Source organism: Brachyhypopomus gauderio, chromosome 4, assembly GCF_052324685.1.
Source record: "Brachyhypopomus gauderio isolate BG-103 chromosome 4, BGAUD_0.2, whole genome shotgun sequence".
Taxonomy (NCBI): Eukaryota; Metazoa; Chordata; class Actinopteri; order Gymnotiformes; family Hypopomidae; genus Brachyhypopomus; species Brachyhypopomus gauderio.
Window position 1 is genome coordinate 10,093,987 of NC_135214.1, and position 20,644 is coordinate 10,114,630.

Below are 20,644 nucleotides of genomic sequence, written 5' to 3' on the forward strand. Positions count from 1 at the left end.
CCCTTAAACAAGTAAGAGAGAGCAAAGCAGAGAGGAGTGAGCAGGTGGGAACTGCTTCATTACTGCAGTTTCACAGTGGGGATCAGGGAAATTAGACTCTCACAGTCCAACATTTGAGCAAAGCCTTGTGGAAAACGTCAAGAGTTCTCTGTAATCTGTGATTCCACCATGGAAGGAAACAATACGGGACGCCCAGCATTGACTGCTGATGGCAGCGATGCTGCAGTGCAGTGCAGTGTGGGCCAACACAGGCAGGATGGCGAGGAGATCGGAGCACCTGTCCTCAAATCTCCAAGGAGACGTAGCGACATCAAAGTCTACAAGGAGTTCTGTGACTTCTATGCTCGCTTGTAAGTTCACACTTTTGTCTACTTTGAATTTTGTGTATTTTGTTAGTTCATTTATGGTGAGTCACATGACTTATAAATAAAGCTGCACAACCACAGTCGGACGACATTGTTTCAGATCTATTCATTCATTGCAGATACTGAGTGCATCAGTGGAGTTAGGGGCTGAGTGGTTAGGGTTAACCTTACGGGGTCAGGGGTTAGGGTTAGTGTTAAGATATCTTTATCGTCATTTCACAAACAATGAAAATGTGTTAACTCTACAGTGCTAGGGTAAGGGGTTAGTGAGTGGTTAGGGTTTAGGGTTAGTGAATGTTTGTGTTAGTAGGCGGGGCCCTCAGTCTGGGTGCCTGGTGACAGATACAGTGACAGATACAGTGACAATCAGGTTATTTCTTTAATGTTTTGAGTATTTTAATAAAATTCTTTTTTGTAACTTCAAATTGTCAGGACGTTTTACAAATGTGTATTTAAAATTTATTTGTATTGCATATTCAAATTCTTTTTTTATTTCATGTCAACCAAGTGATTTTTCACTTCCACAGCAACATGGCTAATGCCCTTGCTAATGCTGTGTGTGAAGTTTGCAAGTCTGGCTTTGCCCCTGCTGAGAGGATTGTAAACAGTAATGGAGAGTTGTACCATGAGCAGTGCTTCGTGTGTGCACAATGCCTGCAGCAGTTTCCAGAAGGGCTGTTTTATGAGGCGAGTCTACTGCTAGTCACTTTTACATATATTTGTCATACGCAACATATTGTTAAACTGATTATTACTACCACCACCGAGACTGCTAGAAAACGTGATGCACAGCGTTTTATGTCTCTCTTTAATAAAGAGATAAGCTAACTAAATGGGGGTAAAACCAGATCAAGGGGAACACATGCCACTAGGGGACTCACAGACGAATACACAGAAATTACGACAGAGAGCAGAAACACCAACTTATCAAAACCGCTTACCACAAGGATTACTGACACAGTATAACGCGGACGGGAGCAAACGAACACGGCTAAACCACAAAACAAAGGGAACCAATCGTACAGGCACAAGGAATTAAATAACAAGATACTTTCACTACAATGGAAAAACGGGGATAGCAGAAAACATAGAAGTAAGACATGAAAAACTAGAAACAGGGAATACAGAGACAGCGAACATACACATACCACAATGCGACATAGAACAGAGCGCGAACACCGGGATAAGAGATGCTGAGCAAACGGAGCGATGGAACATGCAGAGTAACAGGTATAAAGACCGACAAGGGGGATGAAACAGGACGAGGCATACACTCAAACGCCAAGGACTTAACAAGACACAGGTGGGAACAGTAATCAAGGGGCAAGGAAACACGGTACAGGGGTGTGACCGACAACGGGGAAACCATAGAAACACATATATGTAATGCTGCAGCCCGGAGCCCCGGTGGGCGTGGGTAAAGGGCGGAGCATGTGTCAATCATTTTCGAATGCAGCCAATCAGATACTAGACTTTTGTTGTCAATCAATTTTTATTAAGCCAATTATCAGCCAGAGTTAGCTGTCAATCATTTTTTACTGCAGCCAATCATCTTAACAGATCTGCCAAAAGAAGGCGGAAACTGCACGGAGAAGCTCTTTAAACAGAAGTATATGCCGCTCTTGCACAAAAGTAGCTGAATAAAAACATTAGAAGAGCCATGACTTTAGACATTTTTAAATCAAAGTTTAAAATACTTCTTACTTATTTTTCTGGAACGGCACTTTAATGTTTTTTTTTTCCTTTATTGCACGTATTGCATCATTTGTACATCATATATATGTGGCGAGTGTAAAGGTTAGCGGAGGGGAGGTGTAAATGGACACAAATTAAGTATTATATCGCGATCGATCGCCAAGTATAAACGCCTCCGCCGAGCAGAGCGTTGAGGAGCGATTTCGATTGGAGGATCGTGCTCTATTTTGTATTATTAATTTTTTTGCTGATGCTGGTCCAGCGTGTCGCGTGCCACTGATTATGCCTCGGCGTGCCAACGGTGGCCCGGGTGCCATAGGTTGCTGACCCCTGCTGTAGAGCCTTTGAATATTAAAACCATTGTCGAAATTAAGCTCAGATGTGACCAGCAATGGAGCGCAAGTAGAAGGACGCGATCACACAGTCTCATTGAAAATGTAGGAGTTAATGAATAAAGTGCACCAACGCAAAACCCGTAACATAATCCAAATCCAAAGTTTGAAGGCCAGTATTTTTTATATAATCAGGCATTGCTTTTAATCGTCATAATTATGGAGAGCTACCTAGCTATCGTATGCTCACCGTGTATCTTTCGCCAAGAGAAATTCGTGGGCAGAGTTTAATTACATCTTTGCGGGATTCATTGAGTTGGATTAACTCTGATTTGATCAACTCTGTCCGATAACTCCAACACTCCATCGTCTTTTGATTATATCAAAACAATACTAGTCTTCAAACTTTATTTGGATTATGTCACGGGTTTTGCGTTGGTGCACTTTATTCATTAACTCCTACATTTTCAATGAGACTGTGTGATCGCGTCCTTCTTTTACTTTACTTGCAGAGCTTAATTTCGACAATGGTTTTAATATTCAAAGGCTCTACAGCAGGGGTCGGCAACCTATGGCACGCGGGCCACCGTTGGCACGCCGAGGCATAGGCCTAATCAGTGGCACGCGACACGCTGGACCAGCATCAGCAAAAAATTAATAATAAAAAATGGAGCAGGATCCTCCAATCGAAATCGCTCCGCAACGCTCTGCTCGGCGGAGGCGTTTATACTTGGCGATCGATCGCGATATAATACTTAATTTGTGTCCATTTACACCTCCCCTCCGCTAACCTTTACACTCGCCACATATATATGATGTACAAATGATGCAATACGTGCAATAAAGGAAAAAAAAACATTAAAGTGCCGTTCCAGAAAAATAAGTGAGAAGTATTTTAAACTTTGATTTAAAAATGTCTAAAGTCATGGTTCTTCTAATGTTTTTATTCAGCTACTTTTGTGCAAGAATGGCATATACTTCTGTTTAAAGAGCTTCTCCGTGCAGTTTTCGCCTTCTTTTAGCAGATCTGTTAAGATGATTGGCTGCAGTAAAAAATGATTGACAGCTAACTCTGGCTGATAATTGGCATAATAAAAATTGATTGACAACAAAAGTCTAGTATCTGATTGGCTGCATTCGAAAATGATTGACACATGCTCCGCCCTTTACCCACGCCAACACGCGGACCAGGACGACAGAGTGACAGCTGGTAGAGGAGGGGCGGAGCTAGATTTGTTTACCATTATTGTTAATCATTTTGACCTAGCTTTCAGTTTAAAGCAGTGGGCAAGTAATCTCATTTACTGTTTTCAGTTTGAGGACCGAAAATACTGTGAGCATGATTTCCAGATGCTGTTTGCTCCTTGCTGTAATAAGTGTGGTAAGTAACTGAATGAATGTTAGCAATATGCTTTAAAGGTTTTGCGTCTGAAAGCAGTAGAGTGAATAGAGATGTGTGTGCAGGGGAGTTCATCACTGGTCGTGTCATCAAGGCCGTGAACAGCAGTTGGCATCCAGCCTGTTTCTGCTGTGAGATCTGTCTGGCTGTGCTTGCTGATGTTGGCTTTGCAAAGAATGCTGGCAGGTAAGAACAGAACCGATGTCACCACCTGGCTGTAAATGTCTTAAACACCAAATTTGATGTCAAGATTTCTTTAAATATACCACCTTCCCCCACACTACAGATGACAAAGATAAGAGTCTACCAGTTTGACAAAGTTCCATATTGTTCACTATACCTCCAACAGATGATGTGATTGTTTTGGGTTAGGGGTAGGATTAATCCTTAAAAGGTGACATGATTGGAGTAGGGGTAGGGTTAACCTTTTAACAAGTGATGTGAATGGCAACATATGTCTGAGGTAAAGCATATATTAATTCACTGGTATTCTGATAATAAACATGTCTGATTTAAGTCAGCAGCCTCAACTCATTAAACACTGCACATTATAAACAGGTTCTTTACATTCTGAAATGAAACAATGTGGTGTGCACAGACCTGTTCTTTTAGGGTACAGCTGTATTTATCCCACTCAATACATACCCAACTCTGGTTAGCAATGCTAGCAGTAAAGTCATTCCATAGCACATGAATTGATTTGTTAAGATAATTGAGGTTTCAACAATTTTACTTAAAATTGAGATATTTAAAATTTGGGGATATGAATTGAAATTCATTGTAATCAAAATGTTACTCTTTAAACGATGCTGTACCCTCCTACAGACATCTGTGTCGTCCATGCCACACCCGCGAGAAAGCTAGCGGCCTTGGCAGGTATATTTGCCAGAAGTGCTACACCATCATTGAAGGGCGACCTCTGATCTTTAAGAATGACCCCTACCACCCTGACCACTTTTGCTGCTCAAACTGTGGGTAAGTAGGAACAGTGTCATGTGTGTCTGCTTACAAATTCCAGAAATCTATATAAAATAGATGTCAGTAGATGTCACAGGGTATAAAAATGTTTTTACATTTTTTATTTGTAAAATGGTGCAACCTTTGCAATATATATATCGGGCAACATGGTGGCTTGGTGGTTAGCACGTTTGCCTCTCAGCACTGGGGTCTTGGGTTCAAGTCCCTATCTGAGTGGAGTTTCCATGTTCTCCCTGTGTTTGCGTGGGTTTCCTCCGGGATCTCCGGTTTCCTCCCACAGTCCAAAAACATCGAGTTCAGGTAAATTGGCAGTCCCTGACAAATTCTCCCTGAGTGTGTGTGTGTGCTTGTATGCCCAGTGGTGGATGGTGCTCTGCCACTAGGGTCTGTCCTCTCTCCCCTTCCTGCACCCCATTCAGTCCCCCAGGGGGCTGTGGCTTCCGGTAGAGAGTACGCTGTGCGCAATTGGCTGCCGCTTCTCGCCGGTGTGTGTGTGATTGGTTGTCTGTGACTTGTTAAATTGTAAAGCGCCTTGGGTATTCTGAAAGGCGCTATATAAATCAAACATTCATTCATTCATTTATTTAAATAAATATATGTAAACTAAATAAGTTAGCATAAGTAACTCATTGGATTGTTTCATATTTTCCAGAGACTTTATCATTGTGGTTTATGCTGTTGTGTCTGTGTGTTCACAGTAAGGAGCTGACTGCGGATGCCCGGGAGCTGAAGCATGAGCTGTACTGTCTGCCATGTCATGATAAGATGGGTGTGCCGATTTGTGGTGCCTGTAGGAGGCCAGTAGAGGGCAGAGTTGTCAATGCTATGGACAAGCAATGGCATGTTGAGGTAAGCACATACAGTAGTTTCATCACTCCATGTTTACTATGAGTCATTATACACAGAGTTTGAGTGAGGCTTCCTGATTCAGTAGCATGGACGTAATTTTGATTTCAAAAGTGGGGGGGACATGGATTCGTCGCTATTTAAATATTTGGTTTTAACCGTAAAAACTGGGGGGGACCAAAACCGGCTTTTGAAAAAGTGGGGGGGACATGTCCCCCCTGTCCCCCCCCCAAAATTACGTCCGTGTTCAGTAGAATGCATTTGTTTTTTGGCTGCAGTATATGTCGAGGTTCCACTACATGGTATCTCAGCAATAAGAAAACAGACACAACACGATATGTGCGCTCAGTATCTCACCCCTTCTTCACCAAAACATCTGAATGTTTCACAAGCAACAGTCATATAAAACGCAGAACAAACAAAACCATGAAACAGTAATAACAGGGGAGCACTACAAAGCAAACTTCAAACGCTCAAACATAACCATAAAGAAAATTGGAGACTTGAGAACCAATCGACCAATAAAACAGAAGCTCAACCCTTTTCTAGCACATTCCACGATGAATTAAACATTGACCTGCACCACACTCAGAAACACAGAGACTAAATACATAACATAACGAGTCAAACAAGGAACAGCTGTAACAAAGGGTCGTGGCTAAAAACCAAAATGAAGAGCGATCACACACAGAGGCAGGGCTACCAATACACCACTGAGATTGATATGTGGGGGTGTGGCCAGGCATGACAGTTGCCCTTCATAAATCAGGCAATGGCCACAAGAAAATAGCCCCTCACCTGCAGATGCCCTTATCTACTGTCAGAGCAATCATCAAAAAGTTCAAAACATCTGGAACTGTGACAAACAAGCCTGGAAGAAGACACAAGTTTATCTTGCCACCACGCACAGTGAGAAAGATGGTAAGAAGTTAAAAGTTCTCCAAAGCTCACTGTAAGAGAACTGAATCAAATGGTAGGATCTTGGGGTTATGAGGTTTCCCAAACAATCATCAGTCGCTATCAACATGCCAACAAGCTGTTTGGGAGGCATGCACGGAGAAAGCCTTTTCTGAGTTATACTCGTAAGCATAAAGGGGTGTAGTTGCCAAGTAGTACTGGGATTTTAAGCTTATTTATTTAATTTTATTTATATAGCACTTATCCTACACAGCAGTCACAAAGTGCTTTACACAAGAGAATTCATAAAAACAATCATTTGAGCAGCAGATTACAAATAATACAATACAAATTGAATACAAATAAAATACAGATTACAAACAACTATTTAAAAGCCTGTTTAAAGAGGTAGGTCTTCAACTGTTTCTTAAATGACTCAACTGACTCAGCTACTCTTAAAATGTGGCATACCTGTTTGTGTCTGACTGTAGTAGCTGTTCAGATTTCCTCTGTTTTCTTTTGCGCACTCTCTCAACTGCTTTACTCCAAGGTGATCTTGTAATCCAAGGAGAATCCAGCCTCTATAATCAGTTCAAAAAACTGTCAGTTCAGGCAATTTTATAAATTGGCTGGTAGCTTATTTGATCAGATCTGTCTGTGAGAGACACGCATGTCATTTTAGAAGGAACTGGAGTGTAATGCAGTTATATTCTCTGGTATTCTAAGATACAACATAGATTCTTTGGTGAAATACTGATCCTAGAAGGCATCCTCGTGCATTCTTTAAAGTTACAAAAACAGCCATTTATCAGCCATTTCTTTGCATCATTACCTTTACCATACAAATAAAATTAGAAATGCTTCAGCTTGCATGGAAAATCACAGAGGCTAGAAAGTATTACATTGTTGAGCATTTATATGGAGCTTTGGTGTAGAATTCAGTATAGGTCAAAAGAGCCTTCATGAACATGACTCAACCCTCTGCTGCTCCCTTGAGTGTGTGTTTAGGCACAGCCCTTTCTGACTGCAAAAATGGGTGAATTACTTTTTAAAATACTTTTGACTTCCACTTTTGTATTGAATTTTTTACAAGCTTTTTCCTCATCATGCAGCATTGTGGGTGTATCTCTTGGCTATAACGTGCACAGCAGTCTTATATCGAGACATAGCAAGTAACATGCAAACTCTACAACAATACAAACCAGCCAGTTTGGAACAATCAACATCCAAACTGTGTGTGTGTGTGTGTGTGTGTGTGTGTGTGTGTGTGTGTGTGTGTGTGTGTGTGTGTGTGTGTGTGTGTGTGTGTGTGTGTGTGTGTGTGTGTGTGTACTGTAGCATTTTGTGTGTGCTAAATGTGAAAAACCATTTCTGGGTCATCGACATTATGAACGCAGAGGTCTGGCATACTGTGAGACACACTATAATCAGGTAAATATGTATCTATATAAAATTCTTCATATCTATAAATGTATTTTTATATATGTCATTTCTGAAGAGAGAAAACTTGCCAAATGTTTTTAATAATAGCCTTATTAATTCCAGCTTTTTGGGGATGTCTGTCACCACTGCAACCATGTCATTGAGGGAGAAGGTAATATGTTGTACTGATTTGTTTTAATTTTGTTGGTTAAAAGTGCTTGAATTTCATGTATGATGGTTCTTTGAATTTAGCTGTAATTTATCATTAGAAATAAATATTTCTCAATACTCAAAATTAAAATATCTGCCATAAGCAGTGTTATGAAAAGATAACACCCTAAGCCCAAGCCTATAGATTATGTAAATGATGATGATGATGATGTAGGCTAAATGACAATTATGAACAGACAATTGCAGAATTACATAACTTATTAGTTGCTTTTGATCATTTCAGTCGTTTTAGCCCTGAATAAAGCCTGGTGCATTAGCTGCTTCGCCTGCTCCACCTGCAGTACCAACCTCACCCTAAAGTATGTGTCCTTACATGCTTAGTAAAGAGCATCATGCAGAAACTGTTACTCTATCTATGAAATAATCATTCTCAGTGCAGATCTTACAAACAAACAAAAAGCCTAGCTTAACCCTAACCCTGACCCTAGGGATTAACCATAGCCCTAACCCTAACCCTAGATTAACCATAACCCTAACCATAACCCTTGATTAACCCTAACCCTAGATTAACCCTAACCCTAGATTAACCCTAACCCTTGATTAACCTTAACCCTTGATTAACCCTAACACTAGTACAGGGGCCTTGGCATTAATCTTGAAAAGAACCTGTTGTAACAGCACATTTTGTCTTTTTAGCAGTTTGTTTCATCACTGCTGTTTTGGTTTCATCGCTGATGTTCCATCCACTCTTCCTCTATTTTGTTGTGGTGTCTGGTATCAATCAGGGATAAATTTGTCGAGATCGATCTGAAGCCTGTTTGTAAACAGTGCTATGAAAGAATGCCAGAGGACCTGAAACGTCGTTTAACCAAGCGTGACCATGACTCCAAGGACAGAAAAAAGAGGACTGGTGTCTGTTTGTGATTGACCTGCACTAACTGGTGAGACACCTGCTTCCCTCATTAAACAATTTTATATATTTTAAGATTTGAAAAATATTATATATTTTAATATAATATCTATACAATATTATATAATATCAACTCTAACTATTAAAACAATGTTAATGTGTAATTTAATTTACAGTGATTTAAATGTCATCTTTTTTCAGTATTGGTGCAATTCTTCACATTTTCTGCTGATATCATTCATCACTGCAAGACATATTCTAGTAACATTATTTGTCACTTTTTGAGCTATGAATACGAATTAACATAAAAAATGAAAACAATGAGTATTAATAATTACCAGCATATAAGAAATTGAATGTATGAATAATTTAAACAAATAAAAAGATTGATTGGCTTCTGACATGCATTTACCTTTACAATGCAAGCAATATGGTTATGGTTAGGGTTAGGGTAAGGGTTAGGGTTAGCACAGCTCATGTTCCCTGGCTCACGTTTCCTGTTTCACATAACTGGTTCCTTCCATCAAACACAGTGCAGAGCCTCCCTATGGAGCTGTAGACAGAGAAATGCTTACATTAACTTTCATCTACTTTGGTAATGTTGGTTATCCTGAGGTACATATTGGCAAAAGCAAACCACATACTGTGCCTGTGCTGCATATACTGTACCTGAGCTCCATGTTTTGTACTATGGTTTGTTCTGCACAATCCATTCTAGTAGAGAAAATATTTGTATTAAATCCCCATGTACTTGAACCGTAATGAAATGCAAGCATGATCCAAGGCAATCCCAGAAATACACAGAAGATAGACTGAAAGATGTTATCCCACCCCAACATACTAAAAACTAACACTGGGAATCAGTAGGTGTGCTAGGTAACAAATGTCATACAAGTCAGTCACTGATTGCAAAACAGCTTGTTTGTCTATACAGAGGTAAATATATATTCACTTATGGTGCATCGCTTTACCCCATTATGCTAAATAAATAAATCTACTTAACATGTTCACAAAAAGTCAAGATGGATGGGAAAGAAAAAACACCTCTTGCTCTGACAACAACACTATCAAACTGTAAGGTACAGCAAATCAACAAATGAATAAATGATGATAACACATATGGAAGTTATTCGGTTTTAATATTAAAATAAAAAGTAATACCCAAAATGACAATGTAATCCAAAGTTTGTAATTACATGTTCCACTCATACAAGCAACTTTGAGCTCAAAATTCTAATTCAAATGCAATATTTCCATTTACATCTGCAATTTGGTAGACATCTATACATATTTCATTTACACATTTTGATGCTTTATTTGTGCATTATGCAAAGGTTGTATCAAAATTATAATAAAATGCATGGAAAGCAAAAATAAAGACAAGACTGACAGACAGGAGGCTAAACAAGAGACATGGGCAAAACTGACAGAGGGGGCAGAGCCAGACGTTGGCCTTTAAGCCCACTTTCAACTTTTAAATTACATTTTAAAAAGAGAATGCTATTTTGTGCTGCTTATCCCTTTAACCAATCAAGGAATTTGTACCTTCTGTGTAATTTTTTATTGCTTCCAATCACATTTACCAGTGTTGCACTATTCCTATAAGAATGCAGTCCCAGGAGATCTCACACAGTCACCACAAAACTTTGATGTTTTGGGACCCCTCACATATTGTCATTTTTCTGTTATTCTAAGATACTTCCTTGATAAGAAGATTTGCATTATGTAAAATTAGAGACTAATATTTTGATTTTGTGTATTTAGAAATTGTACTTTGTCAATTTGATTAATATGGAATGGTTTTAATCTCAACGTTAAACCATTAGCTTCATTGACAGATGCTGCTAAATAATTAAGGATTGGGGCTTCACTCAAGCAGACCGTTTAGATCTCACTGAGGAGTATATTTTGAATAGTGGCATTTAGAGCTCACCAATAGGGGACCAGGATGAAAATGGTTTTTTTTTTCATCATCCTGAGCTGACCATTCACACGTCAGAGCATTATTTGTCAATAAACCATGACGTGGGCTTATTTGGAACAGACATGTATCACTGCACCAATTAAGCCCATGTCAGACTTTTGTATTCTAAAATGTACTTAAACTAATGAATACATTTTCAAAAAAGAGATTAGTTATGTATTTTCCGAACAGACGGTCCTAAGCGTGCAGCGTCTGCCGTAATAAGACTTATAGGACTTTACGTTCAATTATGCGTATGCGTAGACCAAATCGGACTTCGGGTTCAAATCTGGCATAGAGAAACGTATACGTGTGGTCATGCGTCACGTGACTTTAACTCTCGCGATTAGTGTGCACTGTGACTACGCATCAAGTTTTACCAACGAAAGCGTACTTAGCAAATGCATAACATCAGTACTTTTGTGAATTTGGTGCTAAATTAACATTCACAGCTAGGCGTTTCATGTACGAAGCAGATTTTTACAATCATGAGGCGAAGTAAAGTTGATGTCGAACGCTACATTTCTTCTGTACAGAGCCTCTCTCCCTCTCAAAAAGAGGTAAGTTTGCTACTTAAGGTAAGCGATGGCAGACCGGTTTAAATGCGAGGCTGACGGGCAGCTAGCTAAGCTAGGCTAAGCTAGCGTTCAGCTGAGTCGCAGTTCAGTTAAGGCGCCGGACTCGAGCAGGCCCCGTCAACCAGACCGCTGCAGTGGCCGAGCTTATGTAGTTTTCCGATAGCGACAAAGGGACGGTGAAAGAACCACACAGTAGTCGATTCATTCAGGTTTCCCTGCGCAAAAATAAACGGCCAACTTACTTTGTTCTGCCAAGTTAGCTACTTGGCTACTGTCGTTAGCACTTCCTTCAGGAAAACGCGGCAAACCGGCGGCCTGCTAGACAGCATGGTCGCGTGCCTCACTAGGGCATGTGTGTACTAAGGGTTATGTTGTACAAGCATTCATTATAAGGGAAATGTTATAAAAGATTCATTATAAGGGAAATGGTATGAAACGATTCGTTATAAGCGAAATGTTATAAAACGATTCGTCATAAGGGAAATGTTCACTTCATCTTGGTGTAAACACACTGACGTTTGATAATTCGCCGATTATGTAGATATATAACTGGGATTTGTGCATACATTTCGTGGCTATCTTATTTATGTAGTCAATCTGTCTAACTAGCCATCTAAGTGTTTATTTACCATGAAAGCTCTGTACTGATATTAAGTGATCGGAACCTTAGGCATTTCTTTAAATTGCATCAATTGATTCGTGCTAGTATTTCACACACACACACACCTTCTTTATTTATTTTTTTTACTTTTGCCAGAGTCATATTTATCGGACGATTAACATTATTAATACTACTCACAAATTCATTGCCTTACATATGTTGGGTTGCTAAGCTAAAAAAGGACAAGCAAATATATTCACATGCTACCTGGGCATAGCTGTCACTAGCCACATGTCTTCAGGTTTTCTTAACAAACCATGTAACGAGTTTAGTCTTGGGCTATATGATAAGGAAACCAGCACTTTGTGGCCAAGCCTTTGGTGATGTGATGAGTTTTTATATATAACCTAGCTGTGTGCAATTATGCTTTTGTGTCTACAGAAACCAGTAAAAGGATTTTTATTTGCTAAGTTGTATGCTGAAGCCAAGGAATATGAACTTGCTAAAAGGTAATGTTATTACTCTTGAATTTATCATAGTTATTGTCATTTTCGTTGTTGCACAACGCTGGTTTGTGCAACACATCACTTTTTCTTTTCCCTTTTCTCTACATCTGCAGACACGTAGCAGAATATTTAACAGTGCAGGTCAGGGATCCCAAAGCACACAGATTTCTTGGCCAGCTATATGAACGAGAAGGAGAGACTGAAAAAGCAATCGGATGTTACAAGGTATGTGAAGTTTATCCACACCTAATTTAAACAGCCAGTTCCCCCAATGATAATAATAATGCATTGTATTAATATAGAGCTTTTAAGGACCCAATGATGCTTGCAGTAGTTGGTCCATAAAATACATTGCTGGATATACAACACAAAAAAGGCAGTATACATAACCTTTACAATCAGCACTTGGAGATCATGGGGAAGAACTGGTGATTGATGAGATTGGATTGTGAGAAATATTATTTATGGTTAAGAATTAAGGGGTCTTATGGGGAAAATATCAATATCAGAAAAAAATACCATCATAGGTTTGTTTTTCACATCCTTTAAAATTCATAATGACTGTTATGAATTATAGTTTAATTACTAATGAGATTAATTTGCCGAGCATCTAATAGATATTGTCTGCATTATCTGTGCCTGTTTCATTTATAAGGAATCGTGTAAATATAAAAACGTAGTAATTTACAGGTAAATTCAGCGTGCACAATGATTCCTTGGTCACTTCTGCATGTTCCACTTGACCTGCTAGGAAATGCTGTGTAAATACTAAAGAGACTGAGTGTGTTCAGCAGGTACGCACTTGGGCTGAGCCAAAAATGTAAGCACGTTAAGATATTCCTTCTGTTTCCTGTGTTGGACTGTAGCGTTCAGTGGATCTGAACCCAGCTCAACGAGACCTGGTTCTGAAAGTGGCTGAGCTCCTGTGTGGGAAGCCGGAACTCGACAGCAGAGCAGAATTCTGGGTGGAGAAGGCTGCTGGGCTTTTTCCTGGCCATCCTGCTGTGTTTGACCTGAGGGTTAGTACATGAACATTTGAAGCTTTGGTACTCTGGGTTTTTTGTTTGAATTTCTTACTAGAGGATGTTTTCCCAACAAGCTCATTTTGGGTGGTTTTTCTTTCCTGTATTTTACTGGCTTGTTTGATTAAACAAGAGTAGTTGGCCAGTTACGTATCTAGGAACTGCAGAAGTTTTGTCAGTGAACATTTTGGATGAAATCTGCTGAAAATTCAAAAACATTGACTGTGTAGTATCACTAATCTAGATTTTTTTGGCTTTGCCTTATTTCAGACATTACCACATCTAGCTGTTGCGAATTAGCCAGCAATGCTTCTGCATGTTTGCTTGAATGTTGTTAATTGCTATTAACTTTTCTATCCCAGGAGAAACTGCTGAGCTTGCAAGGACAGCAAAGTTTGAACCAGCTCTATGACCTGCTGCACTCAGAGCTGCAGCTTCGACCCGGTGATGCCCACGTCAACCGTAAACTTGTGCAGCTCTACTGCACTGACGGGCGCTTGGAGGATGCAGCCAACCACTGTTCGGCTGTAGAACGATCTGGCGTTTTGAGACTTAACCTGGACTGGCACACCACAGTCACTCATACTCTTCAGGTTGGTGAATATAGTTTTTCGCCCTGGTTTGTTCAGATTTTGGACCAAATTCAGGTAACCTACTGCCACATATGACATGATGTTAATGGCAAAAGAGCATGGTTAACACAATACATGTATTGTCAGTGCATTTTAACATTTGCATGATGTTGTATTATGGCGTTTTGTTTACATTTGTATTAAACATTAACGACTTGCAATAGAGCTGGTACAAAACCAGTGATTTGATCTGCCATTTAGCTAACTGACAGAACTGCAATAGCCTACACTCTCAGCACCAGAGGTGATGTACAGTGGCTCTCCTCTGCTCACAAATAAGCTGGGATATGCAGGATGAAGCATGTAATTGTACTTTACACACGTATATGTATATACGACCGGTAACAGAACTCCATCGGGAGCTACGTTTGTTATCTTTTTAGTGTGAGCATGATGAGGACGGGGTCGTGCTTGAGCACTAAGACATATTCGTTTTGGTAATGGAGCAAGCAATACTAGCCTGATCTAGACTGAGGAGAGAGACTGTGTTTTTGCTCTGTCATTAACTCAGTGCAACCATACAGTTCTTGTCTTGTGAGTTACCAGTGTGTTCATCATGTGGTTGGGCAGTCTCTTGGCATGGGCTTTTTTAATATGTATGGCCTCATTTTGATGAGGCTTTCATTGGAGAACTTCTGTGTTAATTTCACACCAGTTCACTATTCATTACTATGGTGAATTTGAGTGAAATACTTCATTGCACTTTTTGCCTGATGGCATAATTACTATCAAGTTGTATGCATCTGGTCCATTGCTTTTAAGGTATTTTATCAAAGTAGAAAAGATGTTTAAGTAATGATTCATTTGCATGTACTTTTCAATGTTTAATGCAACTTTACATAGAGACCATGAAGGTATGCGTTTCTGTTTTACAGGAATATCTTGCTCAACCAAGTGTGTCATCTAATGACAAAGCGTATCGCAAATTTCAAAAGGACCTTTTGCTGGCTCAGTGTAATGTGCTGAGACTCACACTTGCAGAAAAAGGATGGCGAGAGAGCCTGGACGCCCTTCAGATGTGAGTGCTGGCTGATTGGTGGAGGTGATGGAGTAGCCGCTGTCATGCATGTCCTGCATTCTGAGGTCTGGAGGATTACCCAGACTGTGAAGGGGTGCATGATCTGCTGTTGTGCTGGATTGTGGGTTTAGAGAAAAACATTATGTTGACCCAATAACTGGAGCTGGAGCATACAGATCAATAATACCTATCAATAATCCCACGACCATACATATCAATAATCCCACAACCATACATACCTGCATCACGGGGTTAAGGCAACAGTAATCATCTATTCATTTGTACCTTTTTATGTACAAAAACACTGTAGATACGTTATTACAATTTTAACATCATGGATTAAATTGTGATTCTAGATTTGACCAAACTATGCAGTCATTAAAAAACACTGCCACAAACGCTGCTGGTGAGTTCTTGGAGGTGTTCACAGAAATGCGAGCTCACCTGTACATGTGTGCTGGGATGCTCCTGCTGAAGATGGCCCTGGAGAAGCAGCAACAGTGGAGAGCTGTTGTTGATCTGGCAGCACTCTGCTACATTCTGGCTTACCAGGTAAGACTTGCTTGTGCCTTTACTTGTGGTAGTTTTTGGTGTTCAGAGCAAACCAGCAGTTTCTGCCTAGAAACAGTAAAACATTATTCTTGTATAAAGTGTTATTGAAATATCATACAATCTAGGCCCATAATCAAGACAGAATAGCTAGTCTTGGCAGATCCACATATCTGTAGATTATTGGTGTAAAATAGCAAGTGTTGCAGAGTAGCTGTGATTTCCACAACCGTCTTAATGGTTGTCTTAATGGTTCTGTTGCTCCCTGTAGGTTCCCAGACCAAAGACAAAACCTGAGAAAGGAGACCAGGTGTCGCCGAAGCCTTTGGAGGCTTTAGCATGTTATCGACAAAGCCAAGCAGGCCACATGCTGGTAAATCTGAACCATGATACGGTGCCCTTTGTGAAGGAGGTCGTGGAGGTGTTTGGAAACAGGAGTGGGCAGGCCAGCCTGTTTGAGATGCTCTTCAATACGCAAACCTCCACCAGCCTTTCGTTTATTGGAAATGATGACATCTCTGGCATCAGAGCACAGACACCAGACATGAAAGAACTTGCCAAGTGGGACAGTGGTAAGAGACGTATGAGCCAGATTACAGAGTAACCAATGACAAATGTGGTATACATGTACAAGGTAGCATAACCTTGAGAGGGCATCCCATAAAATATAATTTAAGTGTGTTTTTCATATAGATGTGTACGTCATTTTCAAAATATAATTTCATAGACTTCCCATACCTCTTTTTGGCTGTTGCATACAATTTTAACACTGCAGTTCCCCAAGCAAAATGACAGGCATGTAACACCAGTTCTTGATATCATACAGATAGTATTTAAAGTGTGCAACTGTAGAAGTGGGATCAGGAGCATGTTCCCTTGTGTTCTTAGGGTCGATCTTGTGTTCTTAGGGTCAATCATGCACTGCGGGGATTTGCAACATCTAACATGGCTGGGCTTACAGTGGTCCATGTTGGGCCAGAGACCTGCCCTGAAGGACTGGCTTATACAGCTCTTCCCTCGGCTCACTTTGGAGACCTTCAAACTGGACACCAATGCTCCAGAGTCAATCTGTCTGCTTGATCTTGAGGTGAAGAGTGTTGACTAGTAAATGACAATTGGTGTTCTTTAAATCTAAGTATTCTGTACATGTTTCTAAGTAAATGTCTGATGGTTTACACTGTAGATAGATAGATACTTTATAGATCCCAGAGGGAAATTCTTGACATCCAGTAGCAGATAGATATAGTACACAGGGTTAAAAAAGGAAGTTAGGGTATAAATGTACATTAAAATACAAAGTATAAGAATAAAGTTAAATTATAAAATGGTATAGTATGCTGATGTTACTCAAATGTCTCAAGTGTCTTACTGAGAGAATTAATTATGTTTCAGGTCTTTTTATGTGGTGTTATATTCACAAGCCACACTCAGCTACAAGAGACTGAGAAGATTTCTGCTAACTCGAGACTGCATGAGCCCAGATGTTTGCCCTTGCAGCTCATGAAACTCTTGTCTTCTGAGAGGCAGAGGGAGTGGTGGGATGCAGTCTACAGTCTTATTCATAAAAGAGCAGCGTGAGTTGGTCACAGTCCACTGTCTGTACAAAAAACAAGTTGTACGATGATAAGGGTTTTGGGATTAGAATGAAGGCCTTTACAAACTCTCAGTACTCTTGTTTATGATGCCTCAAAATGTGATGTGGTGGTTGGCTGTTTGGCTGTTTTCTGTAGACCTAATATGTCAGCTAAACTGCGCATGATTGTTCAACATGGCCTGAGCACTCTGCGTGCAAGAGAGAAACATGGTGTTCAGCCAGCGCTGCTCATCTATTGGGCCAAGCATCTCGGCATAATGGTGAGTGAGTGTTTATTTACTTATTTATATTGGAGGGTTGTACAAGGCTGTCTTATTGCTTATCTTTTATGCACTAATTGTTTTAAGGTCCAAAACATTTTTGTAAAGTTGAAGAATAAATAGCTATTTTATTTCACAGCTAAAAAGCTGCCTGATAATGGTTAATTAAATCCTCTCGGTTCACTGAACAAATGCTGTAATGCATGGGCAGCATTTACTTCAAATCTTTCTCTCTATACTCGTAGTATACATATTTTTATGAACCCATCTGGTTCTCTTTTTCAAGATCAGCTTACCTGAAGACTTTTTCGATAGATAAAGACGTTCAGAAATGTCTAATTTTCCAATTTGTCATTACTGTAGTAATGTAAGAATCACATTTTGTTTTTCTTGTGTTTGATGAATACAAACATGGCTTGGCCTACTTCTTTAACCTCCATGACTCCAGTCTGCCTGCATTGTCCAACAGTAGACCATGATGCAGTCCCTCTTTCTGATCCTGATCTTTTTAACATGGATCTCTTGCACATTATACAAGAAAACCAGAAGTTGTCCAAGAGCTTGTGTTGTTACTACAGCGGCAGTGATTAATGCTAGCTCAGCTAACAAAAACATCATATTTCAAAACACTTTTAATTTATCTAACATTACAAGCAGCCAAACTGGTTTTTTGGATCCTGCTAATTCCCATGTAGTTTTTGACTTGCATCAAGAAAACCATGAAGGTCTAACCTAAAATCGGTGGAATTCAATGAATGTTTGCTACTTTTACGCTAACCCATTAGCATGACTAGCTAAATCAATATCTTATTGCTGCAAATGGTCACATAAAAAAACTAACTCTGCTGGTTAAATCTTGCATACTAGTCTGTGTTTTTGACCAGCTGCTGAATGCATGAGAGAATCTGATGTTTCATCACTACAGGGACATGGAGTCAACTCCTACTATGACCAGAAAGAGTATGTTGGCCGCAGTGTCCATTACTGGAATGTTGTGCTCCCCTTGCTTGAGAAAATCGAGAAAAGAAGATCTATTGCAGAACCTCTTGATCCGTTGTTCATGCACTTTAGGAGTAAAGACATAAAGGTATGGGGGCCACAGATTCATTTATTTGACTTTAAAGTATGGTCTTTACATGAATATAATTTGGTAATATTGTTTGTTCTCTTAATATTAGGCATCTGAGGTCAAAGGCCTTGAAGAGGAGGCCACAATGGGTTTTGCTACTCTCCTTGACATTGAGGGCAAAACTGAACAAGCCATCGTAAAGCTTGAAAAACTCGATTGTGCCTCCTCCTATTGGCATCTTGCTCGGGTAATTTACCTTTTTATCCAGTATGAAGTGCATATTACCGTAATATAGCAGATTATTGCTATTATTGCTAAGAATAGAAGTGAGATTATCTATCTATTGTTTGATAAATGGATCATTATTTTTGTATTCTCTTCGGCGTGCTGTTGCCAAACAATCATTTCATCCTTATTTAATTAATGAATCTATAAAATTTTCCCTCTCTTGTTTATCCAAGATCTATCAGAGACTTTCTGAGGAGGCAGGGAGTGGTGTTGAAGAAACTCAAGATATGTGCATCAACTTTCTCCAGCAGTTCAGGAAATACTTAACAAAGATCCAACATGCCAATGCACACGACTTGGAGAAGGTCTGACTTGAAGCTAATCACCATCTGTCTTTGGTGTTCTTGACAACATTAAACTACAAAAAATGAATCTTGGTATTTACATTTTATTTCAGCTACCTGTGTCAATGGAAGAAATTCTAGATTTACTTGATGATGTCAATCAGCAACTTGGTGAAAACAGAGAGGATATGAACCAAATTGATGGAGGTCATCCAATAACATCTAGCCCAAGACCACCAATGGAAACAGACATGGCTGGTCTTCAAAAAATGTCATCCCCAGCCACAAGTGCACTCTCACCATCCAAGAGACCAGTGGTAGTTAAAGGTTTTACTCTTATATTTTCACAACGTGCGTTTGTATAAATTGTAATATGCTTATTTTATTTTTAGTTTTCTCCAAAGACAGCCCCACTTTGGGCAGAAGATCAGAAGTCAATTTTGCAAGTGCTCTGTCAGAAGGTTGAGGCATTGAAGGTCAGTTTACATCCATGTTCTTGTAGAGCATTCATTTAAACACTTGGAACTTTGACACAGTGCCAGAGTGTAAGATAGGAGATCATCATTATTGCATCATTGACTATTAATATTTACTCATAGTGTGATGACTGAAGAACTAGTTTTACTGGCTGTGTAGGTTTTTTTGTGCATGTAAAAAAAAAAAACTCCAAGCTAAGATTTTTAGTTCAGAGTTAACACCTTAAATGTGTTAGGTCATGGGTGTACACCAGGCCTTTTGGATTGGTAACGTTAAATGGTATGGGGCAGTGGGTGTACACCAGGCTTTTTGTATTGTTGTCTTACAGAATGAGGTACATGACCTGAGGCAAAATGCATCAGATGGCACAGAGTCCCATTATCACAGGAATGTGTATGCGGGTTATCCAGGAGAAGCCCTTCAGGAACCATTTTCAGCTGCACAACCATTCCATGGAGTGCCACTTACAGGTTAGTGTTACTATGACTTATAACTTAGTGTGATTTTTCTGACACTATTTTTATTTGCCCGTCATTTATTTGACATATTTATTTTTATTTGCCTGTCAGTTGCTACCACAGGTCCGTCAGTCTACTACAATCAGTCCCCTGCGTATAATTCCCAGTATCTTCTACGCACTGCTGCTAATAATGTAACCCCTACAAAGGTACACAGCCATGTGGAATATATAATAATATTTTATATATATGCTCTCTTGTGTTGTATCACTTGTGATATAACCTGTTTCAGAATGCTTGATTTAATGATTTTCCCCCTTCTGATCCCAC

The 20,644-nt window shown here is 39.6% G+C and overlaps 2 protein-coding genes and 1 long non-coding RNA gene across 7 annotated transcripts in view; 2 read left to right on the top strand and 1 right to left on the bottom strand.

Moving 5' to 3' along the window:
* Positions 1-9,416, top strand: LOC143512136 (LIM and senescent cell antigen-like-containing domain protein 1). Of its 2 annotated transcripts, XM_077002107.1 has the most exons (11): positions 2-350; positions 893-1,052; positions 3,707-3,773; positions 3,857-3,977; positions 4,617-4,766; positions 5,468-5,618; positions 7,851-7,943; positions 8,058-8,106; positions 8,389-8,464; positions 8,891-9,046; positions 9,217-9,416. In XM_077002107.1, the coding sequence occupies exons 1-10, from the start codon at positions 169-171 to the stop codon at positions 9,027-9,029; spliced, it is 1,188 nt and encodes a 395-aa protein (XP_076858222.1). In that variant the 5' UTR covers positions 2-168; the 3' UTR covers positions 9,030-9,046; positions 9,217-9,416. The 2 variants fall into 2 exon arrangements, with proteins under 2 accessions (XP_076858223.1, XP_076858222.1); XM_077002108.1 differs by lacking the exons at positions 8,389-8,464; positions 9,217-9,416 and having other exon boundaries at positions 1-350; positions 8,891-9,045.
* LOC143512137 (uncharacterized) lies at positions 6,917-11,892 on the bottom strand. The gene is made up of 4 exons (XR_013130373.1): positions 11,799-11,892; positions 9,685-9,729; positions 9,428-9,568; positions 6,917-7,093 (listed from the first exon to the last, which is right to left on the bottom strand). It is a non-coding gene; the product is annotated as an uncharacterized LOC143512137 (long non-coding RNA).
* ranbp2 (RAN binding protein 2) overlaps positions 11,246-20,644 on the top strand; it is a 22,480-nt gene continuing 13,081 nt past the window's right edge. Inside the window, exons 1-18 of one of the 4 annotated variants that reach the window (XM_077002101.1) lie at positions 11,246-11,538; positions 12,599-12,666; positions 12,777-12,888; positions 13,530-13,682; positions 14,048-14,278; positions 15,193-15,335; positions 15,692-15,887; positions 16,156-16,456; positions 16,793-16,971; positions 17,277-17,458; positions 17,615-17,738; positions 18,664-18,825; positions 18,917-19,054; positions 19,269-19,400; positions 19,493-19,696; positions 19,784-19,855; positions 20,185-20,326; positions 20,426-20,523. In XM_077002101.1, coding sequence (XP_076858216.1) covers positions 11,467-11,538; positions 12,599-12,666; positions 12,777-12,888; positions 13,530-13,682; positions 14,048-14,278; positions 15,193-15,335; positions 15,692-15,887; positions 16,156-16,456; positions 16,793-16,971; positions 17,277-17,458; positions 17,615-17,738; positions 18,664-18,825; positions 18,917-19,054; positions 19,269-19,400; positions 19,493-19,696; positions 19,784-19,855; positions 20,185-20,326; positions 20,426-20,523 — 2,709 coding nt within the window. In that variant the 5' untranslated portion in view covers positions 11,246-11,466. Of the gene's footprint in view, positions 11,539-12,598; positions 12,667-12,776; positions 12,889-13,529; positions 13,683-14,047; positions 14,279-15,192; positions 15,336-15,691; positions 15,888-16,155; positions 16,457-16,772; positions 16,972-17,276; positions 17,459-17,614; positions 17,739-18,663; positions 18,826-18,916; positions 19,055-19,268; positions 19,401-19,492; positions 19,697-19,771; positions 19,856-20,184; positions 20,327-20,425; positions 20,524-20,644 lie in introns of those variants that run through there. The other 3 variants (XM_077002100.1, XM_077002103.1, XM_077002104.1) reach the window with 3 other exon arrangements.

What these genes read in the sequence shown, in the direction of transcription:
- LOC143512136 (XM_077002107.1), top strand. Translation starts at nt 169, where the DNA reads ATGGAAGGAAACAATACGGGACGCCCAGCATTGACTGCTGATGGCAGC. An exon ending in CAGAAGGGCTGTTTTATGAG is followed by an intron (nt 1,053 to 3,706) that starts GCGAGTCTACTG and finishes TACTGTTTTCAG; the next exon opens with TTTGAGGACCGAAAATACTG. An exon ending in GTGAGACACACTATAATCAG is followed by an intron (nt 7,944 to 8,057) that starts GTAAATATGTAT and finishes TATTAATTCCAG; the next exon opens with CTTTTTGGGGATGTCTGTCA.